Source organism: Myripristis murdjan, chromosome 22 (assembly GCF_902150065.1).
Source record: "Myripristis murdjan chromosome 22, fMyrMur1.1, whole genome shotgun sequence".
Classification (NCBI taxonomy): domain Eukaryota; kingdom Metazoa; phylum Chordata; class Actinopteri; order Holocentriformes; family Holocentridae; genus Myripristis; species Myripristis murdjan.
Window position 1 is genome coordinate 17,051,022 of NC_044001.1, and position 24,884 is coordinate 17,075,905.

At 41.9% G+C, this 24,884-nt stretch overlaps 2 protein-coding genes and 2 long non-coding RNA genes across 4 annotated transcripts; 2 read left to right on the top strand and 2 right to left on the bottom strand.

Annotated features, from left to right (window-relative positions):
* Positions 1-1,856: 1,856 nt before the first annotated feature.
* On the top strand, positions 1,857-4,234 carry LOC115354555 (homeobox protein six1b). The gene is made up of 2 exons (XM_030044952.1): positions 1,857-2,625; positions 3,596-4,234. The coding sequence occupies exons 1-2, from the start codon at positions 2,066-2,068 to the stop codon at positions 3,888-3,890; spliced, it is 855 nt and encodes a 284-aa protein (XP_029900812.1). The 5' UTR covers positions 1,857-2,065; the 3' UTR covers positions 3,891-4,234.
* Positions 2,964-14,449, bottom strand: LOC115354557 (uncharacterized). The gene is made up of 4 exons (XR_003927782.1): positions 14,375-14,449; positions 13,092-13,239; positions 4,923-5,102; positions 2,964-3,905 (listed from the first exon to the last, which is right to left on the bottom strand). It is a non-coding gene; the product is annotated as an uncharacterized LOC115354557 (long non-coding RNA).
* Positions 14,183-20,944, top strand: LOC115354558 (uncharacterized). Its single transcript, XR_003927783.1, has 2 exons — positions 14,183-14,297; positions 20,661-20,944. It is a non-coding gene; the product is annotated as an uncharacterized LOC115354558 (long non-coding RNA).
* On the bottom strand, positions 19,997-23,461 carry six6a (SIX homeobox 6a). Its single transcript, XM_030044954.1, has 2 exons — positions 22,304-23,461; positions 19,997-20,822 (listed from the first exon to the last, which is right to left on the bottom strand). The coding sequence occupies exons 1-2, from the start codon at positions 22,873-22,875 to the stop codon at positions 20,657-20,659; spliced, it is 738 nt and encodes a 245-aa protein (XP_029900814.1). The 5' UTR covers positions 22,876-23,461; the 3' UTR covers positions 19,997-20,656.
* Between the last annotated feature and the right edge of the window lie 1,423 nt (positions 23,462-24,884).

Consider the following 24,884-nt stretch of genomic DNA (forward strand, 5'->3'; position numbering starts at 1 on the left):
CAAAAAAAGCAAAGGTATGCTGGTATCGGCTGGTATAATCACAATAATAATTAATATAAAGAAGTTTGCTGTTTCATAAACATTATCTCCCATATGCTGATGATTTTAGGCTACATTATGACATGGAGCTGTGCACAGTTGATCTCATTCGGTTCGTCGCCACAAAGACGGTAGACTTGCTTGACGCAGCGTCACTCTCTCATATAGTAAAAATCCTTTAGGCTACAGAAGTGTTAAAAACTTTTCTGCAGCAGGATAATGTTTTCTAGGCCTAAGCCTTGTTCCTTAACACACGGCGTGGGAATCGAGTTGCAATTTCTGGTGTAGATAAAGAAATGTGATCTATGGCTCAAACCAACAACTCCACCACCAAGAACCAGTGTCACGCAGAACTCATTTACTAATGGATCGGTTTTGTGTTTCACCCCACACAAAACACTGGAGACAGTGCGGTGCCCATCCAGGCCCTGAAATATAAATGCACGCGAGAGCCACTTCAAATTAAAGCAGGCTCTCCAAAAACTCCTGATGATATGGAAAATAATCTGGAATCAGCAACAAAACAATGAACTGTCATTATAACCTAACGTGATGCCTATGCTTATTGACATCGGTCCATAAATGTTAGACATTTTCTGGTTTTTATTGGCCTGTTTAGAGGTCTTCAATCTGTGGAAACTAAAATTGATTTGATTAAAAACAAATGAATCAGACAATGATTTGTAATTGTTGAGGACTGTCTCATGAACCACTAAAAATATGAGAAATGAAAGAGCATATAGACCATGTGAAATTTCATTGAGCCTCTCTCTCTCTCTCTCTCTCTCTCTCTCTCTCTCTCTCTCTCTCTCTCTCTCTCTCAGTCACACACACGCACGTACGCACGTACGCACGCACGCACGCACACACACACACACACACACACACACACACACACACACACACACACACACACGCACACACACACACACACACACACACACACACACACACAAACTTAAGGGGCTGAATTTCTACTGGTGGCCTATAGCCCATAACATTTTGGGCAGGTATAGTTTACTCATATAAAGACCTATACGTAATTGTACAACGTGAATGGCACGCGCAGGCCTTAAGCTATCATAGGAAGTTATTAAATTATATCACCCCATAAAATAAACTACTTCGTAATTAATAGACTATGAAAGACGGGACACATCTAACCTGCAATCTGCATGTAATTAACGTGGTGGGCGTCAATCACGATGAGTCATGTAGAGGTAAATGACAAGGTGGGTAAACCTGCTGTAGACCTCCAAAAATCAATTATATTTTTTAGAGAAACATTAGGCTAATGTATTCGTTTTCCCTTAAAAGACCTCATCCACTATAACCAATTTATTACTGCTTACTGCAATACATATAAAAATCTATTTGTAAAGATTTATGTCTGCCTGAAAAAGTGGGTAAACTTTCTTCCGCAAATGACAAAGTGGGTAAAGTGAGTTTTTGTGGGTTTTGCCTCCGCTGGAAATGTCAACTGAAAATGTATTGACCTGCAAAGCTGTTTTGCCCCACACGAGAACTGGAGTGTCAGTCCTATAACTTTCAATATATGGGGTGTATATTCAAAACATGTTTTAAAAAAAAAAACTTTAAAGAGGTCTGTAATAATTGATTAGCATTTAGGTGCTGCTCTGCTCCCCCAGCTGAAGGAGGAGAGGGACTGTGGGGGTGGGAGGTGGGAGCGCTCCTATTTCAGCCCCTGACGCACTGCCTCTAGGGAGGAAACGGAGCTGCAAACTCAGTCCTGCTCTGCTGTACAGGGTGCAGGGCAGAGGGAGAGCCAATCACCGAAACGCACAGGCTCCCTTTAAGCCTGACATATCTCCAACAGGAACAAATTGTCCCAACAATCAACATCCCAATCTGCTGTGCGCATCAGGGGCTGGACCGGAGTGGATAGGCCTAAATTGCGCGGACGGACTGCGCCGGATTGCGCCGCAACAACAACCCAACTACAGACTAACACCAACGCTATCGTTTTGGATAGGAGCGTTTGGGCGGAGGAGTGAGATCGGACATCATGTCTATATTACCGTCCTTCGGGTTTACCCAGGAGCAAGTGGCATGTGTTTGCGAGGTGCTGCAGCAGGGAGGGAACCTGGAGAGGCTCGGCCGCTTCCTGTGGTCTCTACCCGCTTGCGACCACCTCCACAAGAACGAGAGCGTCCTCAAAGCCAAGGCAGTGGTGGCCTTTCATCGGGGGAACTTCAGAGAGCTCTACAAGATCCTGGAGAGTCACCAGTTTTCTCCTCACAACCACCCCAAGCTGCAGCAGCTCTGGCTGAAGGCGCATTACGTGGAGGCGGAGAAACTGCGCGGCCGGCCGCTCGGAGCTGTAGGGAAGTACAGGGTGCGGAGGAAATTCCCTTTGCCCCGCACGATATGGGACGGCGAGGAGACCAGCTACTGCTTTAAGGAGAAGTCCAGGGGTGTCCTGAGAGAGTGGTACACGCATAACCCCTATCCGTCCCCACGGGAAAAGAGAGAGCTGGCCGAAGCCACAGGACTGACCACCACGCAGGTCAGCAACTGGTTCAAAAACAGACGGCAGAGAGACAGAGCCGCAGAAGCTAAAGAAAGGTATGTTGGAGAATCCCGGACTATTATTACTTACAGGCCTAATTCCCATCAGTGAGGTTTATTTACAAGCCATTTTGTTTACATTTACCCAGAGCGACTGCAGGTTTAATTCAATTTATTTTCAAAAGCATAAGCAGAGCAAGGGTCAGAGTCACGCTGCACAGACAATATTTATGTGACCAGAGAATGATCCTGTGAGAAATGTGCTGCTAAGAATAACCTTAAAACAAGAACCAGGACATGAGTGGAAATATTTTTGGATTCAAAATAGAAAACTGTAATTATTATTATTGTTGTTTATTTATTTATTTTATTTTATTTATTTCTAAGCTGTATTTCTATCACCAAAACAGGCCTCTCTCCTGGTTACAGTGACTGTACCGTGGTTACACAGTAGCATATTGTTGACAGTTGATGAACTCTCTTCAGAAACTAATCCACTCGCCTTCTGAACCTTAATTATAACTTAAACCCTGCAAGAAAACCAAAATGGAGCTTCAGAGAATGTAAATAGAGCTGTAATTTAAATATTTTTTGCGGAAGGACCAGCTCAAAAAAGTGACTTAATGTGGTCCCATTTTTGGACAACCCAGAGCTGCTGAGATGATAGGTGATGAAGGTTAATTTGAGCAAAATTAGATTAAAAAAAAAAAAAAGAAAACAACACAGACAATAAATGTACTCATTTTTACAGATTCTCATACGAATCGGCAAAAAAGAAACATAAACGAATTACAGTGAATTAGTGCAGAGAAGACGAGGAGCTAAACCTCTCAGATTTGTTTTTGCTTTAGGCCTGTTGTTATTCTAGCTGTTATTCTAAAGTAAATATGGCTGTCTTTTATACTGTTTATAGGCCTTGTTCATCTCCAAATGTTTCATGTAGCTCTAATTTACTGATTTATGGAATAGGAAGGTATACTTTACAAAGTAGGTGCTGTGCCTAAATTTTCCCTATTGTAATTTCTAGAGAGAACAGTGAAAACAACAACGCAGGCAGCAACAAACAGAACCAGCTGTCCCCGTTGGACGGAGGAAAGTCTCTCATGTCCAGCTCGGAGGACGAGTTTTCTCCGCCTCAGAGCCCCGACCAGAACTCAGTGCTTTTGCTCCAGGGCAACATGAGCCACCCCGGGGCCTCCTCTTACCCCATGTCCGGCCTGGGTGCCCCACAGTCTGTGCACGGCATGCACGGACACCCGCACCAACTCCAGGACTCCTTGTTGGGACCTCTAACCTCCAGTCTTGTGGATCTAGGCTCTTAAGAGGCTGCTTGATTACTTTATTTTGAAAAACAAGAAAAGAAAAAAGACTGATAAGTGTATCAGATTGAGTACATGTATGAAATAACACTATAGTACCTTATAATATAGACTGACTTATCTGTCGTTAAATTTGGTTAGAACAAAATTCCTTTATGCGCTTAACCTGTCCTGTAGCCCCTGACAGGAGGTTTTCTGATCTCCTGCCCATGAAAAAACACAATCAGCCCCTTTTTCTGGAACTCTTAACTCAACGAAACACTTAACCGGACTGCCCATTTGCTTTATTTATGATATTTTGTTAAGATAACAAAAGAATTATAGCAACGTCCTGCTATGGAAACTAAGAGGCAACGTTTTCATTAGTCATGGTAATTAGTTTCCAATAAAACAAAAGGAATACACTGGTCTTATGTGTGTTATTTGTACATCCGCTTACAGGGAGCAAAAAATAATCTGTTAATGTGTTAGAGTAGGTCCTGCCCGTCAAACCTGTGCCTACAAAATGAAATGGGAGGTGAATAATCAGTGTCTTTATTTATTATTTTTGTTTTGTATCAATGAACTGTGAATTCAACTCGAGAGAGAGTTGTAACTGTAATTTAATTTGCGTGGTGCATAATTTTAACATATTTTTATCTTTGCCTGAATGTGTGCATGCAAAACATAATATAATCATAATATGGTCACGAGCTACAAACATGGCTATCCAGCTATTAAATAAGGATGTGACCAATTTTATAGGGTGTGGGGAATTATAGTGACGTCCTTAATGAAGGGTGGACTACACCATTGTGAGCGACCCTTGTTTTTTAAGAAAATAATAACCTGATAATAATAACAATAGCAAGTAGCATTCACTACATAGTGTCGTAAAGTAAATTTAGACTATAGACAAATGTGGGTCAAGAAACAGCAGCTATCTCGGGGCTAGTGTGATATGAAGACATGAGCCGTCACTGCTGCTGTTGATAGCTTGTCTGCTTGACTGTTGCTGTGTTGCATAAATAATGCCAGACATATGGAGAGGCTTACCTTCTTTTTTCTTTTCTTTTTTTCATTTGTACCCTGAGTGCTGCGGATCATTGGGTTTTTGTTGCCGTGTTTTCTTAGCTCTCTCCAAGAGTTTGTTCTGTCGGTTCTGGGCCATGGGAAAGCGCCACCCAAACTTTACCATCTCTGGAGTTTATCACAAAAATGGCAAACGTCTCACTGCTAATGGAAAAAAAAAAAACGTTTATTGCCTTTAGCCAAATCAGCAGATCAAAACAAGCAAAACAAAAAATACATGCAATAAAATGCAATTAAAAATACATGAATAAATAAATAAATGAATAAATAAAAATATGACACCCTTAAAATACAATGAGATAAACACCATGCTTATGGACATTTCGTCATCATTATCAACAACAATAATTAATTATTTATTTAATTATTTAATGAAATAACTAAACAAATAGGCTAATAATAATATGCCCACTACTACACCAATAATAATAATAATAATAATAATAATAATAATAATAGTCCCAAGCAAATGTACATTTTCTGTTTTCAGTGGATTCAGTTTCAGTTTCAAAGTGGCCTATAACCGGATTCTGTGCCAAAGTGAAAGACAGTGCGGACGTATTTGGGGAATCCAGTGTGGCCTCATGAGGAATCTGGTGAGGACAACTCTCATGTCCCCCACCCCCTATACTGCTTCGGCTCATGTCAGGGTAAATTGTTTTGAGCAGAGAGCACCGAGGATTTCCTGAGCATAATCTGAAACAGTCGCTGCTAGCATTACTGCCTGATTGCGAAGATTGCAGGGCTGCAGGGCTGCAGGGACGAGCCCGGCTGCAGAGGAGGAACCTCGGGCTAGACCCTCCTCACTCTCTCAGGTCCACCAAACATACATCCATACACACCCATCACCTATAGCTCTCCTTATTGGCAGATATGCGTCTAAATGAGATCTTCTATCAGCTAAAATAAAAAAGGCAACAGACTTTTTGTCATAGCTGCCTCACTGATACCTGCTCTTAAAACATGAATCTAATAATTGAAGGTATTCCCAGAATTTCAATTTCAAGCAGGAGATGTAAAGAGTTTTATTCCAAAATGAGATAACCACCAGCTCAAAAATGTGGCATACAGAACATGACTGCTGGTATGAAAAAAAAAACACATTGTAAATGGTAAGGTAAATTATTAGTTAACCCTAAGACCTTTGCTTACAAAATAGTCCCACTGTGGATTGTATGAGCAGTTGTATTTTTGAAATATCGGACAATAAGCACCGAGCAACATTGTTTTGTCAAAATGGATATATAAAACTTTGGATTGCAACCTTTTATGTAAGCCAGGTCTGTTTGAGTCATTGAAGAGACAAAATTATCACTTTGTTTTTGTGGGGAATGGAAGGGGAGTGTGTGTTTCAATAAATATGCCAGAATAGACCTGTAATGTTAGAGGGCACGTGCCCAACACACTTGGCACAGAGTGAGGATGAATATTCACAAATTAGCAAACAGGTGATCACAAAGCCACCAAAGTGACTGTTCATACCTGTTAATCTAATGACAACAGCACAGACACAGCAGGGATTAAACAGGCTCTGTGCCACATGACAGCGGGAGGCCATCAGAGTCACCTTCAGGATGTGCAAAAGACTAGAATCAATCCAGCACGGAAACTCTGACAGCACTTTTTAATCACGCTCCAATCCCACACTTCCGAATCCGGAGGGACAAACTCAACATTCATAAATCTCTCGGCCGTATCAGGGCCCGGCGTGTTTTCCTCTCATCGGCTGTACATCAAGTGCAGTTGGTATAGGCGTGCAGGCCTCAGCCTACAGACTCCAGGACAAAAGCTTGGATGTAGCGCCAGCCTCGCTGTGAGCACACTGGTGCCAGTAACAACAGCTGCTGATGGCAAACAGAGTCAGAGTCATCAAAAGGGCATTTCATTTGTCATACACATAAGTGGCGGTGGCTCTAAATCAACAGCAGGAAAGGCCTTGACGTGTGCAAATAAACACACAGAGTAGCCCGCATGAGACCGCGCCATCATCCCTGAACTGGGATTGTGTTTTCTTTGGCACCAGAACCAGTGTCCATCTCCTCTAAGGACAAAAACCAAAGGTAAGGATCCTGCTGTTGGATTGCCTTTCTATGGTCTGGTGCCTGCAGGTAGCTTTACCCCACATGGGAGCCTCGTGTGAGACAATCCCAGGTATCCATAACCACAGGCTGTATGAGGGGTGTGGGTGTGTGTGGTGGTGGAGGGTGGAGGGGGGGCAGGAGGGTGATGAGGGACAAAAGGATCTTTTCAGGTCTGCCTCAGAGGGGCGGGAGTGGTGTAGAGGGGGGTAGAGAGATTTTCTTACCAATGATGCATGGATCTGACAATGTTCCAGCCTGGCCATACCCTGAGGCAGATGCAGGCTGTGTGTGTAAGTGTGTGTGCGTGTGTGTGTGTGTGTGTGTGTGTGTGTGTGTGTGTGTGTGTGTGTGTGTGTGTGTGTGTGTGTGTGTGCACACATATGAGACTTGCTCAAGTGTGCATCGATATGGGGAAAGACATTCTTTCAACTAGGTAAAACTTACAAAACAGCTTTCTTGCTTTGTGCGCTGACATAGACACATAGACAATTGTAGACATCACAACCCTTATGAGAAACCATTAGATGATTCATGCTTGAAAAATAATTAGTCATGCAGTGTGTGTGTGTGTGTGTGTAGGTAGGTACTGTGGGCCAGAGACAGCTTCCCCTCAGATAAGTACTCCAGTAGGAAGCCTCTGGTTCGACAGGAAGCTCCTAGTGGCAGAGCTGAAAGATATATTTATCTCTCTCTCCCCGTCCGCTGAGTGATGCATGACCCCGGGTTCAAAGACAAGGAGGAGTAGACACTGCAGATGATCCCTAACTATTAGCGTGTTAAATAGCATGTTGTGTGTCAAATGAAGGACAACATCCTATACATTACCTGATGAAAGGGAGAATTTTCTAATATCTTACAAGAGGAGCAGACAAAGGACAAGATGCGACGTGATGTCTGTGAAAAACTGGGCTGGTATAAAAGAAATGTGCCCGGAAGGCATGTGCTCGTGTATCAAACCCTTCCGGAGACAAAGCCAGGCTCTGGTTGCCGTGAATCAGATATCTACATGTTAGGAGTGAGAGAGGAGATGGCCAGATTTTTCCTCATGTAATTGATCAGGAGGGTGACTTCAAGTTTGAGATGTTCTGGAATACTTTTGTTGGGACCGAAGAGACTTTCTTAATGTTAGTTTTGGCCCCTCTCTGCCAAATGAAAATGGATCCACTCACAATCCAAAGTAAATTCACTATAAATATTTCCTCCTGTACAGCGGTATGGCATATATGGGAGTTTCATGAAGAAGAAACAAAGAGAAAATGCAGCAGATAGGAAGAAACTGATGATAGTCTACCATTGCACTGTAATATAGAGTTTTGGTCTCTTACTACACCATGTGGATAGGTCAGTAAACTGCCTATGATGCCGCCTTTAAGGGTGACCATAACTAAGGCCAAAATGTCAGGGTTTTGTCTCATGCTCTAGGTATTTTTTCACTGTTGAATTAATAATAAGAAGAATAATTTTACCATTGTGCCACTCTTTCCCCAGCTTTTATACCCAGCTGAGAGAGGCTTACGAGTCTAAACATGGACACTGCTTTAGGCTCAAGGGCCTATTTTTTTTTTTTTTTTGGGAGGGTGGAGGGCAGACACAACAAGAGGAAGTGGTATTGGATATGGGATAATGAAATCTACCTCACACTCCCGAGGGGCATCACCTCACCTATCCTGGGGGCTCACAAATAGCTCAAGTAACCCACCCCCCCCATCTCACCCTAAACACATACAAACATACACACAGACTATACCAAAACCACACCTACAAGAACCCTGAAGCTATATGCAGTTAGTATTTGGCAACGCTGAGAGTGACAGGCCCCCGAATCCGAACTGCCATCTTGCTCCTCTTGCCCTTCATCGTCAGACTGGGGAGCAGGATAAAATACCCTTCTCGGTTCCATGCAGAAAAAAGAAAAAAAAAAAAAAAAACAGCCAGGAAATGAAAGTTGTAACACGATCCTCTGTGTGCCAAACGTCTCCCTGAGCAGGGACAAAAGGCCCAGAGAAAAGCTGCTGGGCCTATTTTAGCCTGCAGATGATAGAAGAAAAGGGAGGGTGGTGCAGAGAGACAGAGAGAAATAAATAGGGAGAGATGGATAGAGAAGGACAGAGGAAGGCATAAGTACAGAATAGAAACGGTGTATGTGTGTGTAAGGGGGGTGGTGGGGGTGTGGGGGTTAATGAATGTAGTGTGTGCTGTCCACAATCTGCAACCCAGAGAGCTTGATACATTTTAATCCATGTGGGATGCAGAGGGAAAGTGGGATGAGTGAGAAAGATGCACTGCGGACGGACTGAAACCATTTTAAAAGAGAATGAGAGGCAGAAGGGGGAGGAGGTAAAGGGTGCTGCTGCGATGAACTCCTCTCTGCAGAAACTGGATTGCTGCACCAGCCCCTCTGCGCACAGAGCCCCATATCCCACAGATATGCATGCACCAAGGAAAATAAACTTCCCATTCCGGTCCTGCAGTATGTTTTCCAGCGAGCCTCTCCTGAGAGAATGCCTTCGTGACTCCTCATTCAGAAGTTCAGTGGTTTTGCTCCAGTCAAGTGTATTCAAGATGGGGGCTGACAGACAGACAGACAGACAGACAGACAGACAGATAGATAGATAGATAGATAGATAGATAGATAGATAGATAGATAGATAGATAGATAGAAAAGGAAAGAGAGAGTTTGGCACTTCTGCAATTAGCACATGAAGGACAAAAAATTAAAAGCTTCACAGCACCCCAGATATTTATAAATGCAACAGAAAGAGATTTAAAAAGACAGAGAAAAGTGAGTAAATTCCTTCCTAACCTCAGTCTGATGTCTCACACACAGCTGTGCTGCTTCTCCCTCTTGATTCCTCCCCTCTTCTCACCTACAGTACCAGTTTCACCATACACTGAGCCTCGCCCGTACCGCTATCACACAGACAAAACAGCAGATAATCACAAAAGATTGTTGCCGTCAGGTGAGAAGATGGGCGGTGCTGTGCCCGCCTGGCAAGCTGAAGCACTCCTCAAGTGCAATGGGTGAGCAGGACGTCCCGGTACAGGCAGGGTTAAATGCTCCGCTGGTCCCATCCCTGCTGAATGGTGCATTTGCTGCATGGTGACAGTGGCCGGTGGTAATTACCAGGCTCTCTCTGGGTTACCACTACACCAACGTGCCACCGGCTCTGGAATGCCAGCTAAGCTCTGTTATTAGGGGCAGCGCTGCCACCGGACAGCAGCGGCTACTTCACTTTCTGGCTGATAGTCACCTCTGCAAGGACTTGGTTTATACCTCTAACTCAAATAGAGATATTAGGAATATTCTATCTCTGTATCTCTCACTCTGGGATTATTAGATTATTATGATGACGGTCTAATCTGTTTTGTTATTAAGACCACGACTACACTGTGTAAACAACATTAAAGCAAAGAATGCATCCCAAAAGCCCCATTTATCTCTGTGTTGGTCTTGTTCTCTTCCTTATAACTTGAAAACATTTTTGTTACCTGATGCAGTAACAAAAAACTATCATATGTCACAATGCTTTTTTTTTTTTTAAATGTGAAAAATGCAGTCATACACAAATAATGCCCCTCTTAGCAATCTGCCAAAATAACAGGAATAGCTTCACTAAAGCTACATTTTGTAAAGCATGAAGAATGTAAATACAAATGCACGTTAAAGTGGCACACGAGCACAGCCCCTCTCCAGCCCCCCAAAGCCCCTCCCCCCCAACCACACTGATGTGAGCACATGCCTCATACACAGACCCGGTGAAAAATGGACAACCAATTAGTGTGAGACATTCCTCAGAGATAATATTTGAGAATGTAACCTCCGCCTAATGACAGCAAATGACCTGTCCTGACAATTTAACTGTTACATTTATTACTCCTATGTCTTATGCACTGGTGATTTTACAATAGTAATGTTGATTAATAACGTTTCACTTTTAATGGATGTATATTAAGACACCATACTCATTAAAATGTCATTAATAGTTACTAAAAGGTCTGACCTGAGGAACACACATATTGTAGAAGGAAGATTTTAAAAAACGATGCCAATAACAATGGTGTGGCTCATACAACAAATAGCTATGATTGAGCAACGTAACTACGCCGAGAACTCGATGTTAATTAGTAAAATATTGTGGAATGGTACTGATTAACATAATATTCTCAGTGAATTATTTTTCTCTGCCACATGGTATCATTTAAACACCAGTCCCACACTGCCAAATGTCCCATCGCTGAATCTGAGTGTTATCCTGAAACAAATAACAGCTGATAAGACGACAGATACAGATCACAGTGAAAAGCAGATCATGTTGCAGTGGCTGTAGCCATTTCACTTTAGTAATAGTATTAAAAATTAAGTGTTTCTCTTCACGAATTAACTTCCCATTGTGTTTTATAGCAACAGTACACTTTTAGAAATGTATTTCCTGCTGGTGAAATAGCATTAATTACACAAAAGTAAGGATTTAAACAATGTTTTGTCAACTGTTTCTCAAGAATCTGATATTGCATATTGTGGTCGACAGCTGAGTGGTGAGACCAGTGGTGATGTTATTCACCATAATAATTTGTTTATGGCTATAGTTGAGCAGTATTTGATTATTTTATTCTTCCTAAAAACCTGTAAACACATACTCTGTATATATTCATGAAATATTTTGCAGCTGAACCAGGATTATTGACATAATCATCTCATGCATTTCTTATAAGCAAAAGAAAACTGGCCTCTATGTATTGCATCTTGTTAAAATTAACCACCACCGATAATCTGCTGAAACAAACACAATTACATGACTGTGAATTATATCAGTGTTACCTGAATGTTCAGATTGTACTGTTATAAATTTAATTGTACTTTAATTAATAATTATTTATGGAACATACATTATTCCCACAACATCTCGTGCTGTTTAAAAGAGAGTGAGAGAGAAACTGTAAAACATTAAACACTGAGTATATTCTGTCAGCCATGTCAGCAGCAGTGTTTATTATGACACACTGTGATGCATTACATACACCGAGCGTATGTTAGGTAAAGCTGACCTGATAATCAGTTAAATATCTGAGCTGAGTAACACTGTTAGGAGGTGGAGGTGGTACGAATGTAATTCACGGGTTAGAGCACGGGACGGTGAGACGGGGCCTCAAAATGCTGCTCACATAAGAGGAAACACAAGAGCAGGTCCCTCAGATGAAGGGCTGAGCCCAGTGTTTATGTCTCATATGGGCGTATAATTTCTGCACTACATGGACATATTGACGCTTTGGCCATCTTGTCTGAAAGCAGATTTTTTAGCGTCAGTCCTGTCATGTTTGTGGCGACCCACAACATCACAGTGGGTGTCAGCTCCTGGTGAAGGCAGTCGGCTGCTGTGCAGGGGCTCAACGAGACTCCCGGCAGACACAGACTCAAAGGTAGGTGAGAGTCTCTGCTTCACTTTCTCCCTCTCCCTGAGGCTGGCAGGTTTATAACTATGACCCAAGAGCATGTCTGAGAAAAGCTCAAGGTGCTGAACTTAAACTTGGTGACAGCTGCAGAAACTAGAGACCAGAGAGTTTAAATATAGACCCTTAAAATCCCAACTGGTGCCCTTGCCCTGCCCGCACACCTTCTTACACATGTACATTCACACCCAACAGTGAGTAACGGCGGACGCTGATTTACACTTAACTCGAAATTTACTTGCAGTCCACCAGTAGCGTGCTTCTCCAGTTGCAGTGTCAAAGCCTACATTTCAAAATACTGCTTTTATGGTTATGATTAATCTTACCCTGGACAAAGCAATTGCCTCAATACATGCAATGCAAGGTTGTAAAATAGAAAATATTTACTTAAGTATTTACTTTGCTTTTTAAATAACAACAACACTGGTGCAGGCCTTTGCGTGCAGGCACTGAGTCAGTGATGGCTCTTGTTATGGTGGGTTTTTTTTTTTATTTTGAGTGGGATATTTCCATTTGTAAGCAGTCACTAAAAGTTTTGCCGTTTGAGGCTTTTCCTTCTCTTTTCATCCACTTATGCTCTGATATGACGCAGACTTGTACACACCCAGTGTTGCTGGTGCAGGTTTTCCTCTGATGAAGCCATTTGCCTCTGTTTCCTCTCAATCGCAGGTCTTGTGCACCATCTTGTGGCCAAGAGGCAGTACTGCATCGGCGCTTGTTTCACACTGCCTTTGCACAGCACTCACACCAACCTGTAAGGAAGTGACAGGCCTACAGTTTTGCTACTAGATCCAACTACTTAGCTCTCTTCTATAATGTTATATAAAATGAATGAATGAAAATCTTAATGAAAACCCTCAGTTTCAGTGTTTATATATGAAAAATAAAATGTAAACGATCAGATACATCACTAAAACAATAGTAGCCTATAATGATGTATTTCAAATCTCCGAAGTAAAGCCTGTGATATTAAAGATTGTTTTAATTAATTAATTTAATTAATTAATTCAAAAGCGGCTTCTACGAGAAAAGATAAGTCACTTTTGACATGCACAATTGATTCATACAGCCATAAATTACAGAGAGGAGTATGTTCAGCCAAAATTAGAGGAAAAAGTTTAGCAAAGGTGACTCTGAGATAACCCAGACAAGTTTCTGGTGTTATCAGTTCATCCTCTGGTTCCAATATCGTTACACATTTGTGGACTAATATGATTTTCGCTTTAAAATCACACAGAAAAAAATGTAAGGAGTCCCAGACTTAGCCTGTCGTAGGTTTTAGGTTCAGCAAAGATTTTTAATTGTTTATGAAGTCGTCCCCAGAAAAAGCAGGTGAGACTTTGTTAAAAAAAAAAAAAAAAAAAAAGAAGACTGGTATTCATCCTCTAAAAGGATAAAACGCAGAAGAGCCTCTCATTTCTTCCGTTGGTCTCTGTCTCCATCTAGTGGCCAAAAAAGGTACTTCACTTATCTTTGACAAAATGTTGGTTGACCCAACTCTGCTTACATTATATACAGCAAGAAAAAACACGTTAATCTTGCAACGTTCATTTTGTGTCAATAATATCATGCAGTATTGGTGCTGTTTAACTTGTGTGGTGACATTTGTGTATCAGGTGTCGAGGCTATTCAATATCCCGCACAGCTGAAAGTGATATATGAAAGTTAGGCTAATTAACAGGCCTAGTTTTGTGCCACAGTTTGAGATGGAGCTTACATTCATACTCCCACATAACACACATAACATCACCTTTTGGCACTTTTCAGGACAAAAAAAAAGGTAAAGGTAAAAGTAAAGAGTAACTGAAAGGTAAGCGATAATTGAACAGCGTGTAAATCTGTCCATGCAGATTACAAAGTGTTTGACTTTGCTGCGGGCGATCTGACCTCAATCAAGCGTCGGCCTCTGTCTGCGCCCCGGTCCGTCAATACGGTTCCCACAATGCACCGCGCTCACTGTTGAGAGGGCTGAGTGTTTTCTGATCATATTTTCCCCCTCTCATATTTGTCACCAGCGCCTGTCAAAACAATGTCCACTTACAGCTAATAATTGTTTGACTCGGGGGAATTGACAGAGGATCCCGGTCCGCCTCAGTCCCGGCTGAGCGGAGCATCGACTGACTCCGCCGCACTCACGCCGCTCACATAATTGCCCATTATCTGCATTGTATCTGGTAACAAACGGCGGAATTTGTGAGCGACGCACAAGGGCCAAGACAGGCGCAACGTATTGATCCATCTGCTGTATAAAAAACGACAGGAAGAGTCTGAACAGGCGGTGACTGTGAGCGGCTGATCAATGTCCTCTAGGCCGCTCCTGCATGCCTGCGGACGTGGAGAGCTCTGCTCAAGTTTATCAGCCGCAGAGCAAGGCATTAGTTTCTGTGAGTCTGGACTCACAAGAGTTGGGGAATATCACAGCAGTTTCTGTGCGCTTCAAAAACATCCAGCATGTTGGAGGGCACAGATGTGGAGGTGACTGGGAGTGTGATTCTGTTTGTGAAACCAGTTCAAACTGCATGTGTGTGTGTGTGTGTGTGTGTGTGTGTGTGTGTGTGTGTGTTGGCTCAATACAAAGCACTACAGTCATTATCACCTATATGGACATCGAGTGTATAAATGTGGGTGAGGGGTTGCAAACATCAATACGTGACTGAGTCTTTTCAACAAGCAAACGACAAAACCTTTTTATGAATTTATTTATGTGTTTATTTTATTGTATAGTAGATTAATATATGAGTTAAACACATCAGCAAAGCATCAACTGTTACAAGGAGCTAGGCCTTCAATAATCAGCAGTTGTTGGCTTAAGCATGATGTTTGATTATGATTGTTGTTGTTGTTGTTGTTGTTGTTATTATTATTATTATTATTATTATTATTATTATTATTATTATTATTATCAGTAGTAGGCATAGTAGTAGTATCATTAATATATATTTTTATTTTGTATGTCTTATTATGATTTTTTTTTTAGCTCATCTAGTGTGGATATTTATGTGTATGTATGTATGTATGTATGTATGTGTGTATGTATGTATGTATATATGTATGTATGCATTTAACTTTTTTCTTTCTTTCTTTCTTTCTTTCTTTCTTTCTTTCTTTCTTTCTTATAAACAATGAGTGTTTTAAAAGGATTTGATAATATACCAAAAGACCTACAGGATGTTCTCAGCATCTGAAGGAACCAGTTCAAACATTAAAATCACCAAAACTGGAGTTATGAGGTTTTCACATGACAGTAGTGAAGCTAATAAGCTTATATGCATATAAAGCTCTGCAGCAAAAGATACAAGTAAACACACACACACACACACACACACACACACACACACACACACACACACACACACACACACACACACACACCCACACACCATTCCAGATCAGTTTTAAAGCATAAACTAAAAGACTGACACGTCTTTGGCCGCCTATTTCAGAGGGATGTACCCCCAGTATCACACGAACATCTCACTGGTTTGCTGAACTGAAAAAGAGATCAGATAACCCAAACATTTTGATTAGGAGAGGATCATACGGAGAGCGGGCTATAGGCGCAGAGCCCGGCCTCTGTCCATGGTGCTGAAAGCCTCCCTGCTGGACTCCAGCGGATCCGGCTGCATCTGGAGTCCAGATCGTCCCTCCCAGTGAACCACCAGCCATCAGCCACTGTGCAAACACCCGGCAAGGACACAACTGTGACATTTCCTCCTCCAACTCCAACATTTCCCTTAACATTTCCTACATCCTATCACGTGCATCCCTCAAAATACATGTTTGCGCATCATGAAATATGATTTTTGTACGTGCACCTGTGAGAAAATACCTAGAACGTGTTAATTCTAAATTTTCTGGATCAATATGATCGTTATTGGTTAGGGTGTAGTGGACCTGTGGAAATGCATAGCTGCGTGTGGAGGTAAAAGTGGTTATAGTGAGAACTATAAATAAAGGTTCAGCCGTATACATTCATTCTTTGGCTTGTAATTGGCTAAAAAGAAAAATGAAACAGCTGAAGACCCTCTGGACCCCTGAGGGGAGCCGCTGCAGGCCCCCCGACCCCAAGTTGCGCCTTGGTGGCAGCGCACTGGACAATGGAGGCAGGAGTCATTAAATCACCACTAGGGGTCGTCCTTAGCATAATTATTCTCCTGCTGTCGCTATTTCACTCCGCCACGGCCATGCTGAATTACGCGGAAGCATAATTCAGCCTTTTAATTCAGTCTTCAGTAGACGGAGCAGCCCATACAAGTGAAATTATTTAAATTTCCCAGAGAACAAAATCTCACCGACGAAAAGAAAAAAGCAAGCTGCAACAGCACGTTATGGCAAAACACAAAGCTTTAAATTAACAGCTATACAACCAAGGCTGAAACACCTGGAAAACCTGAAGCTGATTGTAATTATTGTATTGGATATAAATTCACGGCTTCTGCACAACAGAAAAAACACCCGCTGCTTGGCTTGGCTCTATTCTCTTTGGCCATCGGGGATTTTTTCTTTTCTTTCTTTCTTTTCTTTTCTTCTTTTTTTTTTTTTTTTAATGAAATTCAGTTAAGAAGAGGAATCACCCTGTGGGTTCTGGGTTAAACCTTATAAACGAGAGTGTGATAAAAGTAACGGGGAGGGGGGGTTGTTGGAGTGCGGATAGGATGGAGAGAGCTTTGCTTGTCAAATGAAGAGGGCGGAGGACAAAGCCCCGCTGAAAAGGACAAGTTTCCCCCGCTGAGTGACCTCGCCCACTTCAGGACGCATGAGGGGGAAATGTGACGGCTTGACAGTATCAGTTTTAGCCTTCCACTGTTACCGCTCCGCCTGTAGTGCAGTGTAACAAAACATCACTGTCAGGTTTAGCTGTGTGCCACTGTGGCATCATAATCCATGTCTAATAATAATGTACAATACATAATACATAATACATATAAGCAATATTTTTATATAGCACACATAGGCATAATAATAATAATAATAATAATAATAGTAATAATAATAATAATAATAATAATAATAATTCTATATCAGTGCAAAAGGCTCAAGTCCAGGTCTAATAAAATGTACACACACACACACACACACACACACACACACACACACCAGGGCTATCATGCTCCTGCCAGTCTTTGTGCTGCCACCACTTTGCCTCAGAGTGTCTGCACACTAAGCAGCGCTGACACATTCAATCACAATAAAGACGTATAGTCAAGGCTATAGGCCGCCGTTTAACACTTATCACAACCAAGCTGGAAGACCCTCAAGTTTGTGCAAGCCCTTCATTTTTGTTAAAATACAGCCGATTGAAACGCACGGACAGGGTGCGCGCAGCCCAAATATAATACAAGCACAATTTTAACAATGGGTGGTTTTGTATTCTGTCATTGGTCTATGTGGGGGAAAAAAATAACTGAGCTAGATATGTCAATTTAGTTTACAACATAGATTAAGTGAAGGTCTTAATGCGAAATTGAGGTATAATCAATATACACATTACAACCTATAAGTAGGTTAAGTCAGAAAATAATCAATTGGCAATTAAATCCTTTTAATCGGCCAAACCATAAGTTCACATTGAAGCAGCGCCACCTCCCACCTCCTCCTCCTCACTCACACACACACACACACACACACACACACACACACACACACACACACACACACACACACACACACACACACACACACACACACACACACACACATTGCATTGACAAAAAGTTGTGATTTCCGTGCCCCAGACTACCCTCACAGGAGTCTTTTCTTTTGAGAGGGACCCGTGGTCGCTTCCCCTCACAAAACACTGGCAGGGCCTCTTTGTCCACGCAGGGACCCCAGACCCATCATTAGCACTGATTACCGCTGACCAGTTTGACAACCTTATTGACTGCTAGAAAGACTTTTTCATGTATTCCCCTGGTCGCCCTTATTTTCAATAGAAACGGAAATATTCAGCCATTTTGTCCCCACGATTTGAAAGAAGCACCCCTACCCCACCCCACATCCCGTTTCTCTCCCTTCCCTTTGCCCCCCTCCCCAAACACCAAGCTCGGCTTTGGCTTCTGTGTTGTTCCAGCTGAAAGAGGTTTTGAAAATACAACTTGTCTCTTTCAGAAGTTACTGTGGCCTAATTAATTGCAAATTGGAGGAAACCAGGTGTCTATCCCATCAGTCGGAAAAGCTGAACTTAACGAGTCACTTCTGGTTCCGTCTGCTTTGCTCTATTGGCTTTTATTGTGTGTCTTGAAGCAGAAAGACTTTACTGTACGCTGTTTGTTTTTGTTTTCGTTTTCAAGCCTGTTTCATAGCCCGAGAAAAGCAAATGTAACGCCTCGGTGCAACCCGCTGGCCTACAACGGGCCACACGGGTCAAGTAAATAGATTAATGCCCATCTGAAAATATTTAAGCTAGGCTATTTATAAATTCATAAAGCAAGCGGGAAAATGCTTAAACAAATAATGCGGACATAGCCTGCAAAGGAATTGCTGTAATGGCAGAATAAATTTTAGAAGCCTACTATAAAAATATCAAAGCAGAAATATTTTAGGCTACAGCTATTGCATGTAAATGTATGAATATCACACAAATATTGTAGCTTAATACTAGCAGCCAATATAGACCCTATAGGCTATATATATATTTTTAAAAAAAAATATATACCATAAAATAGGATTATGGCGCTACATAGGCTATTCGTTATTGAGTATCAGAAACCCACTACAAGGCTCAATATCAATATTATAGAACTATTATAGTGATTTTTCATAGTGGATGATAAATAGATTTCTGGAGCGAAGCAGCTGAATTGGCATCGTTGTAAAGGTGTTTTAGTCAAAAGCTTCCGGCCCAATGAGATACAATGATCACTAAAAATAAATAACCTAGATATGATAATCCTTTATCAGCCACGAGTTAAATAGTTTCTGCATTAATGTTGAATGGATTCAGTTGAATATTACGGTGATTTAGTCATGGTGAATGTTTCCGGGAAAATATAGAGACCATTTTAAGTTAAGAAATGTAAGTGCACCATGCATGGCTAAAAGACTGAGTAATACTAAACCACAGATCGGGTACGTAGGCTACACACACACACACACACACACACACACAAGCACGCACGCACGCACGCACGCACGCACTTCTCTAGCTCCACAGGCCGAATAAAGCACGTTTTCACAATCTGCTGTGTTTCTATCAGTTTTTCCTCACGGAGATCATCTGGGTTAGTGAGCCGGCCTCTCCGTGACCTCTCGCTGTCATCCTGCATTACAGGACGCAAAGCATGTTGGCCAATTAGGCCTAAGTCTAAAACGTGTCAGGGCACATACTAGTAGCGTGGCATTATAAACACGAAACGTTTTCTCTCGCAGCATAAAACCAGCCAAGGGGTGTTCATATAGGAGTACTGAAGAATTTAAAAAGATAAACATTTCCACTGGTTTTAGTCTCCACGTCTCTTCATTCTGTCTCCCCCACTTGTTACAATACAAAAAATAAGACTAAACTTGTGCTCTCTTGATCAACAATTATTTTATTAAGTTATCTTTACTTTTTTTTTTTCGTTTACTGAAACACATTTTCACTAAAGCGCACATGCTCAACAGGTTCACCTGTGCACAAGGTAAATATTAAAAACACCAAGCAAATGAATATGAAATTCTAAGAGACAGAGCCGATCGTTTTAAATAGGTAAATAAACATTATTTATAAAACTTTGAAAGTAAAGTAAAAATATCACAGTTCTTTTTCAACATGAAATACCCACAGAAAACAGCAGGTTAGGCGCTCGGATGTCTTCATCCTTTTTCCTTTTTTTCATTTTCTTCTTTTTTTAATTTTTCGTCTTGAGGCGTTGGTTTATTAGTCCGTGAAATATTTTTCGTCCATATTAAGTTCAGTTATCCACACGTGGGTAAAACGCAAACAATATGAAAGTATAGGCCTATAGGAAAAGGACGGGCACTCCGCCGCAGACCACACATCCCCTCATGTTTTTGGCAGCCGTCAAATAACAGTTTTTTTGTGTGTATGTGTTTGTTTTTGTTTTTTGTTTTTTGTGTGTGTGTGTGTGTGTGTTTTTTTAATTTGACGCAGGCACTATGACTTATTAGATTGTCTCTCACTCGTATCCCCTTAATTCATCCTCTCTTTTAACACCCTTGATCTGCTCATCAGATGTCACATTCACTGTCGCTGGAGGTGATGGAGATGGCCGAGGCGGCGGCTTTGCTGGACAGGCTGGCCTCCGGACTGGAGGAGTTCCCCAGACGATCCACCGTCCCGTCCTCGTCCGCTAGGGAGCGAACCGAGCCCCCGGACAGGACCTGCTGCTGGAGCCTGGACACAAAACACGAGAACAGGGGGTTATAATCACATGAAGGGTGCAGGGTGCGCCCCTTCCTTTCAGTTTCACTCACACGTCAAAACCCTTCGCTTCAAATAAACCATTTTTGTTTGTTTGTTTGTTTGTTTTTATTCCTGAAAAGAAATGGAAAAAACACCAATAGTGGTCGAAAAATGTTCCTGTTTCCAATATAGATCAAAATGTAACATTAATTTAATCATTCTCTTGACACTAAAATGATCTGCCTTATTCTGTCGTTATTCAAAATATTTTCAGTAGCCTATATAATTCCTGAAAAATCGGAAAGTGCATTGGAAATAAGTGGAATTATGTCACACCATTTCAACGACTTCTCACTTGTTTTGTATGCATGTTTGTTTGTTTGTTTTTAACTACACCATTTCAAATCTGAAACGACGTGACTTATTAGTATTGGGATTTTGTGTAAATGGCAGCAGGTGTCTCTAAAAAAAGAAAGGGGGAAAAAGAGAAAAGGAAAACTATAGTATAAGGCACTCTTTAAAAGGATAAAATATCATAGTAAAGCTGTCCCTGTAGAGCCACCATAGGAATATTATAGTGCTAAAATATTATAGTGCTAAAACACAGCAGATTAAAAAAAAAAAAAAAAAGCTATAGAGTAGATCAGTATAAATTCAGTAGGCTATAAGTCCTTCCTGGAATATTGGTGTTTTCCTCGCGGCCTGCACATGACCTCGGCCCACACAGGCGGCACTATACCAGGCCAAGGCACAGCCTCTGAATACACTGCTCACACTTCTAATATTACACCTTAATTAATTAGTAAATTGCCATTCTGCACTTAAAACACTGGGCTATTAGCGACTATAGAGCCATTTGTGGTTTGTTTAACTGCTTAAATAAGACAATCAAATAAGACATATTTAATGAACGCTATTCTGCTTGCTAGCCTGAATGTTGCTCTCTGCATTGAGGTTCAATATTGTGATGGTAACAGGCTAAATTGATTTACAATGAAAAGCAAAAATCCGATATTCTCCAGCTGACATCTGAAATTACAAGGGAAATTATAATAAATTTATAATGTCATTATTGCCTTTCTGTCTCCAGTGTAGAAGCTATTTTCCTATATTCCAGCCCCAATTTAATGTCACTGCACAAGAGACAATGTGAGCAGCATTTATCACATCTTCAGCTATCGAGAGGCCCTGATTTTATTGGGCCTATTTTAAGGTGAATTTGAATATTTATGTCTAGGCAATTTCTAGCATTTCATGCCACAATTTCACAACTGGCTCAACCCAGTGGAGGTTACGGCCTATTGTGCTCTATTAAACTGCAATGATAGACCATATCCGATTTGATTCACTAATCAAGCCACCATGGAGGATGAGCTATTTTTATTATTGCCCAATAGGTTACATTAATTTACTGGAGCAGGGGATGAGAAACCATCAGAGACTATTTACAAAAAGAAGGATGCAAAACCTACCTATTTTTCGCAGCCGCCGCTCTGTCTCTTTGTCTACGATTTTTGAACCAGTTTCCTACTTGTGTGGGTGTAAGTCCAGTAGCCTGTGCAAGCTCTCTCTTTTTACTGGGGTTCGGGTAAGGATCCTGCAAATACCATTCTCTTAACAAGTGCCGGGTTCTCTCCTTGAAGCAATGGGTTTTCTGCTCTCCATCCCATATCGTTCTGGGAAGGGGGAACTTCTTCCGCACCCTGTATTTGTCCACCGGCCCCAGCGGGCGTCCCCGCAGCTTCTCAGCCTCCTGATAGTGCGCTTCGAGCCACAGGGCCTGTAATTTCGTGTGAGACTCTTTGGTGAACTTGTGGTTCTCCAGAATGTGGTAGAGTTCGCGGAAATTGCCGGTGTGGAAGGCAACGACGGCCCGGGCCCTCAGCACCGATTCGTTCTTGTTGAGGACCTCGCAGGCCGCCGGGGCGACGGGCAGCGACCAGAGGAAGCGGCCGAGGCGCTCGACGTCCCCGCTCTCCTCCAGAGTCTCGCAGACCCCGGCGACCTGCTGGGGGCTGAAATTCAAGATAGGCAGCTGAAACATGGAGCCTTCTCCTCTTTTTCCCTCTCCCCCTCCTCTCTCCTCTCTCCTCCGCGTCGACTCCTTCGCCTCCTCTCTCAGGGTGCCGAGGCAAATCCAAGACACCAAGGAAAAAAAAAAAAAAAAACAAGGCAATCCCAAAGTTAGCCAACCGAGCGCCAGACCAAACGATGGAAAAACGCGCAACACGAAGCACCGTGGAGCAGGGACGATGCTGTCTGTGGCCGCTACCGCATCCTCGGGCTTGGGAAACTTGGTCGGCGAGCGGCTGAACGTGGAAGAGAATTAAAACTGCAGCCGCGGCGTATTTTTGAACGTAGGTCGAGATTGAAAGTACGAGAGAATTAAGGCTGGAGCCGAGATGTATTTTTGAAGGGGGAGAAAAGACAGTCAAGCCCCCTCTGATGATTTCCTATTGGACTTGGCAGATTGGCTGCTTGGTTACCATGGATGCACGTCAATCACTGTCAAGTTCGGCCAATCAGGCGGAAAGGAGCTTTCAGCACCTCCCTTTTTTGAATAATATAAACATTTTGACCTTTTACTTTACGTCTTCAAACGTTTGATTGCTCTGCTGTGGTTTCCCGACATCCTCTGCCTTTGTATGCCAGGCGGTGTGGAATAAAGACAACCGCTCTTACAGCTTATAGTGAAGTGTCAGAGCCAGCAGAGCCGCTCAGGCTGCCTGCACAGGTCCTGAGACTTAGTGGCACTTCGCACAGCAAAATGTCACTTTCCCAGACCACTGCCTCCTGGTTAAAAAAAAAATCACCTATTCCTATAATATTCCAACACGGAATTATAATGTATCCGTGATATTAGAATTGTCATTTTAATAACGACCTTATCATAGTTTATATTTTTATAGACTAGACTACGTCAATATTTCTACGGCGTATAGGCTACAACCTACCCAATTATAGCTCACTGGCCTGCTGTGATACTAAACTTATTTTATTATTTATTGTTTTTTTTTTTTTTTTAATTATTATTATTTAGGCTATTATAACCCACGTTACTATAGTTCCTTTCTGAGAGAGTTTTTTTTTAATGTGATAAAAATGTTCAGTGCTCAGACATACAAAACTGCCCCAAGCAGCCTTATAGGTTTGTGTGGGATTATGTTATAATGGCATGGAGCCCATGTGATTTTGAATACAGTAGCATAGAAATTATTCAACACCGTGATAGAGATCTCTTCAGATACGATTGCAAATACTAAAATTCACATATACTCAATTTTGCCATCGTGAACAGAGCTTGATAGCCTTTTTCTAACTTACAAAATAATTAGGCCTGTTTATAAAGAATCATACATAGGCGATGTATGAGCAAAGCCAGTATTATAACGAATATCATAATAGTAAGATCTTATTCTAATAAGGATAACATCACTGGTTAGGATAAGATCTTGCACTGATTTATTTATAAAACAAGAAACGATAATGGGGTGTGACTGAGGGAAAGCATAAAATAATGCTGTCCTTAGGCTAATTATTATTATTATTATTATTTTATTATTAAATTGGTGGTTGTTTTCCTTGTTGTGATGACTGACTGCAGCTCATACCAGGCTGCCCACCTTTTTATTTACCGATACATCTCTGCCGATAATCTTACATCAAGGGAGGCTATTTTAGTTGTAGGCTACCACTTGAATGGCTAAAACACTGCCGGGGAAAACGTTATGTTTGTGTATATAGGATTATCACGGCCCTGCCAGGCTACTCGGCTGTAGTATCAGACACACTCCGTTTTGTGCACAGGCTGATTTAGTAAATAAGAGGGCGGATAGATAGCGCAGATGGTTTGAAGTGTCGGGTCAGATTATTTCATGGCTGGATACAGTAGTAAAGTTCATTCTGACGGAAAAGCCTGAAATTATTTTCACAGATTCACTCTCTCTCTCTCTCTCTCTCTCTCTCTCTCTCTCTCTGTGACACGCGCGCGCGCGCACACACGCGCGCACTTGAACTGAATCCCCTTTGGGCTCTTTTTGCATGAATTATGGG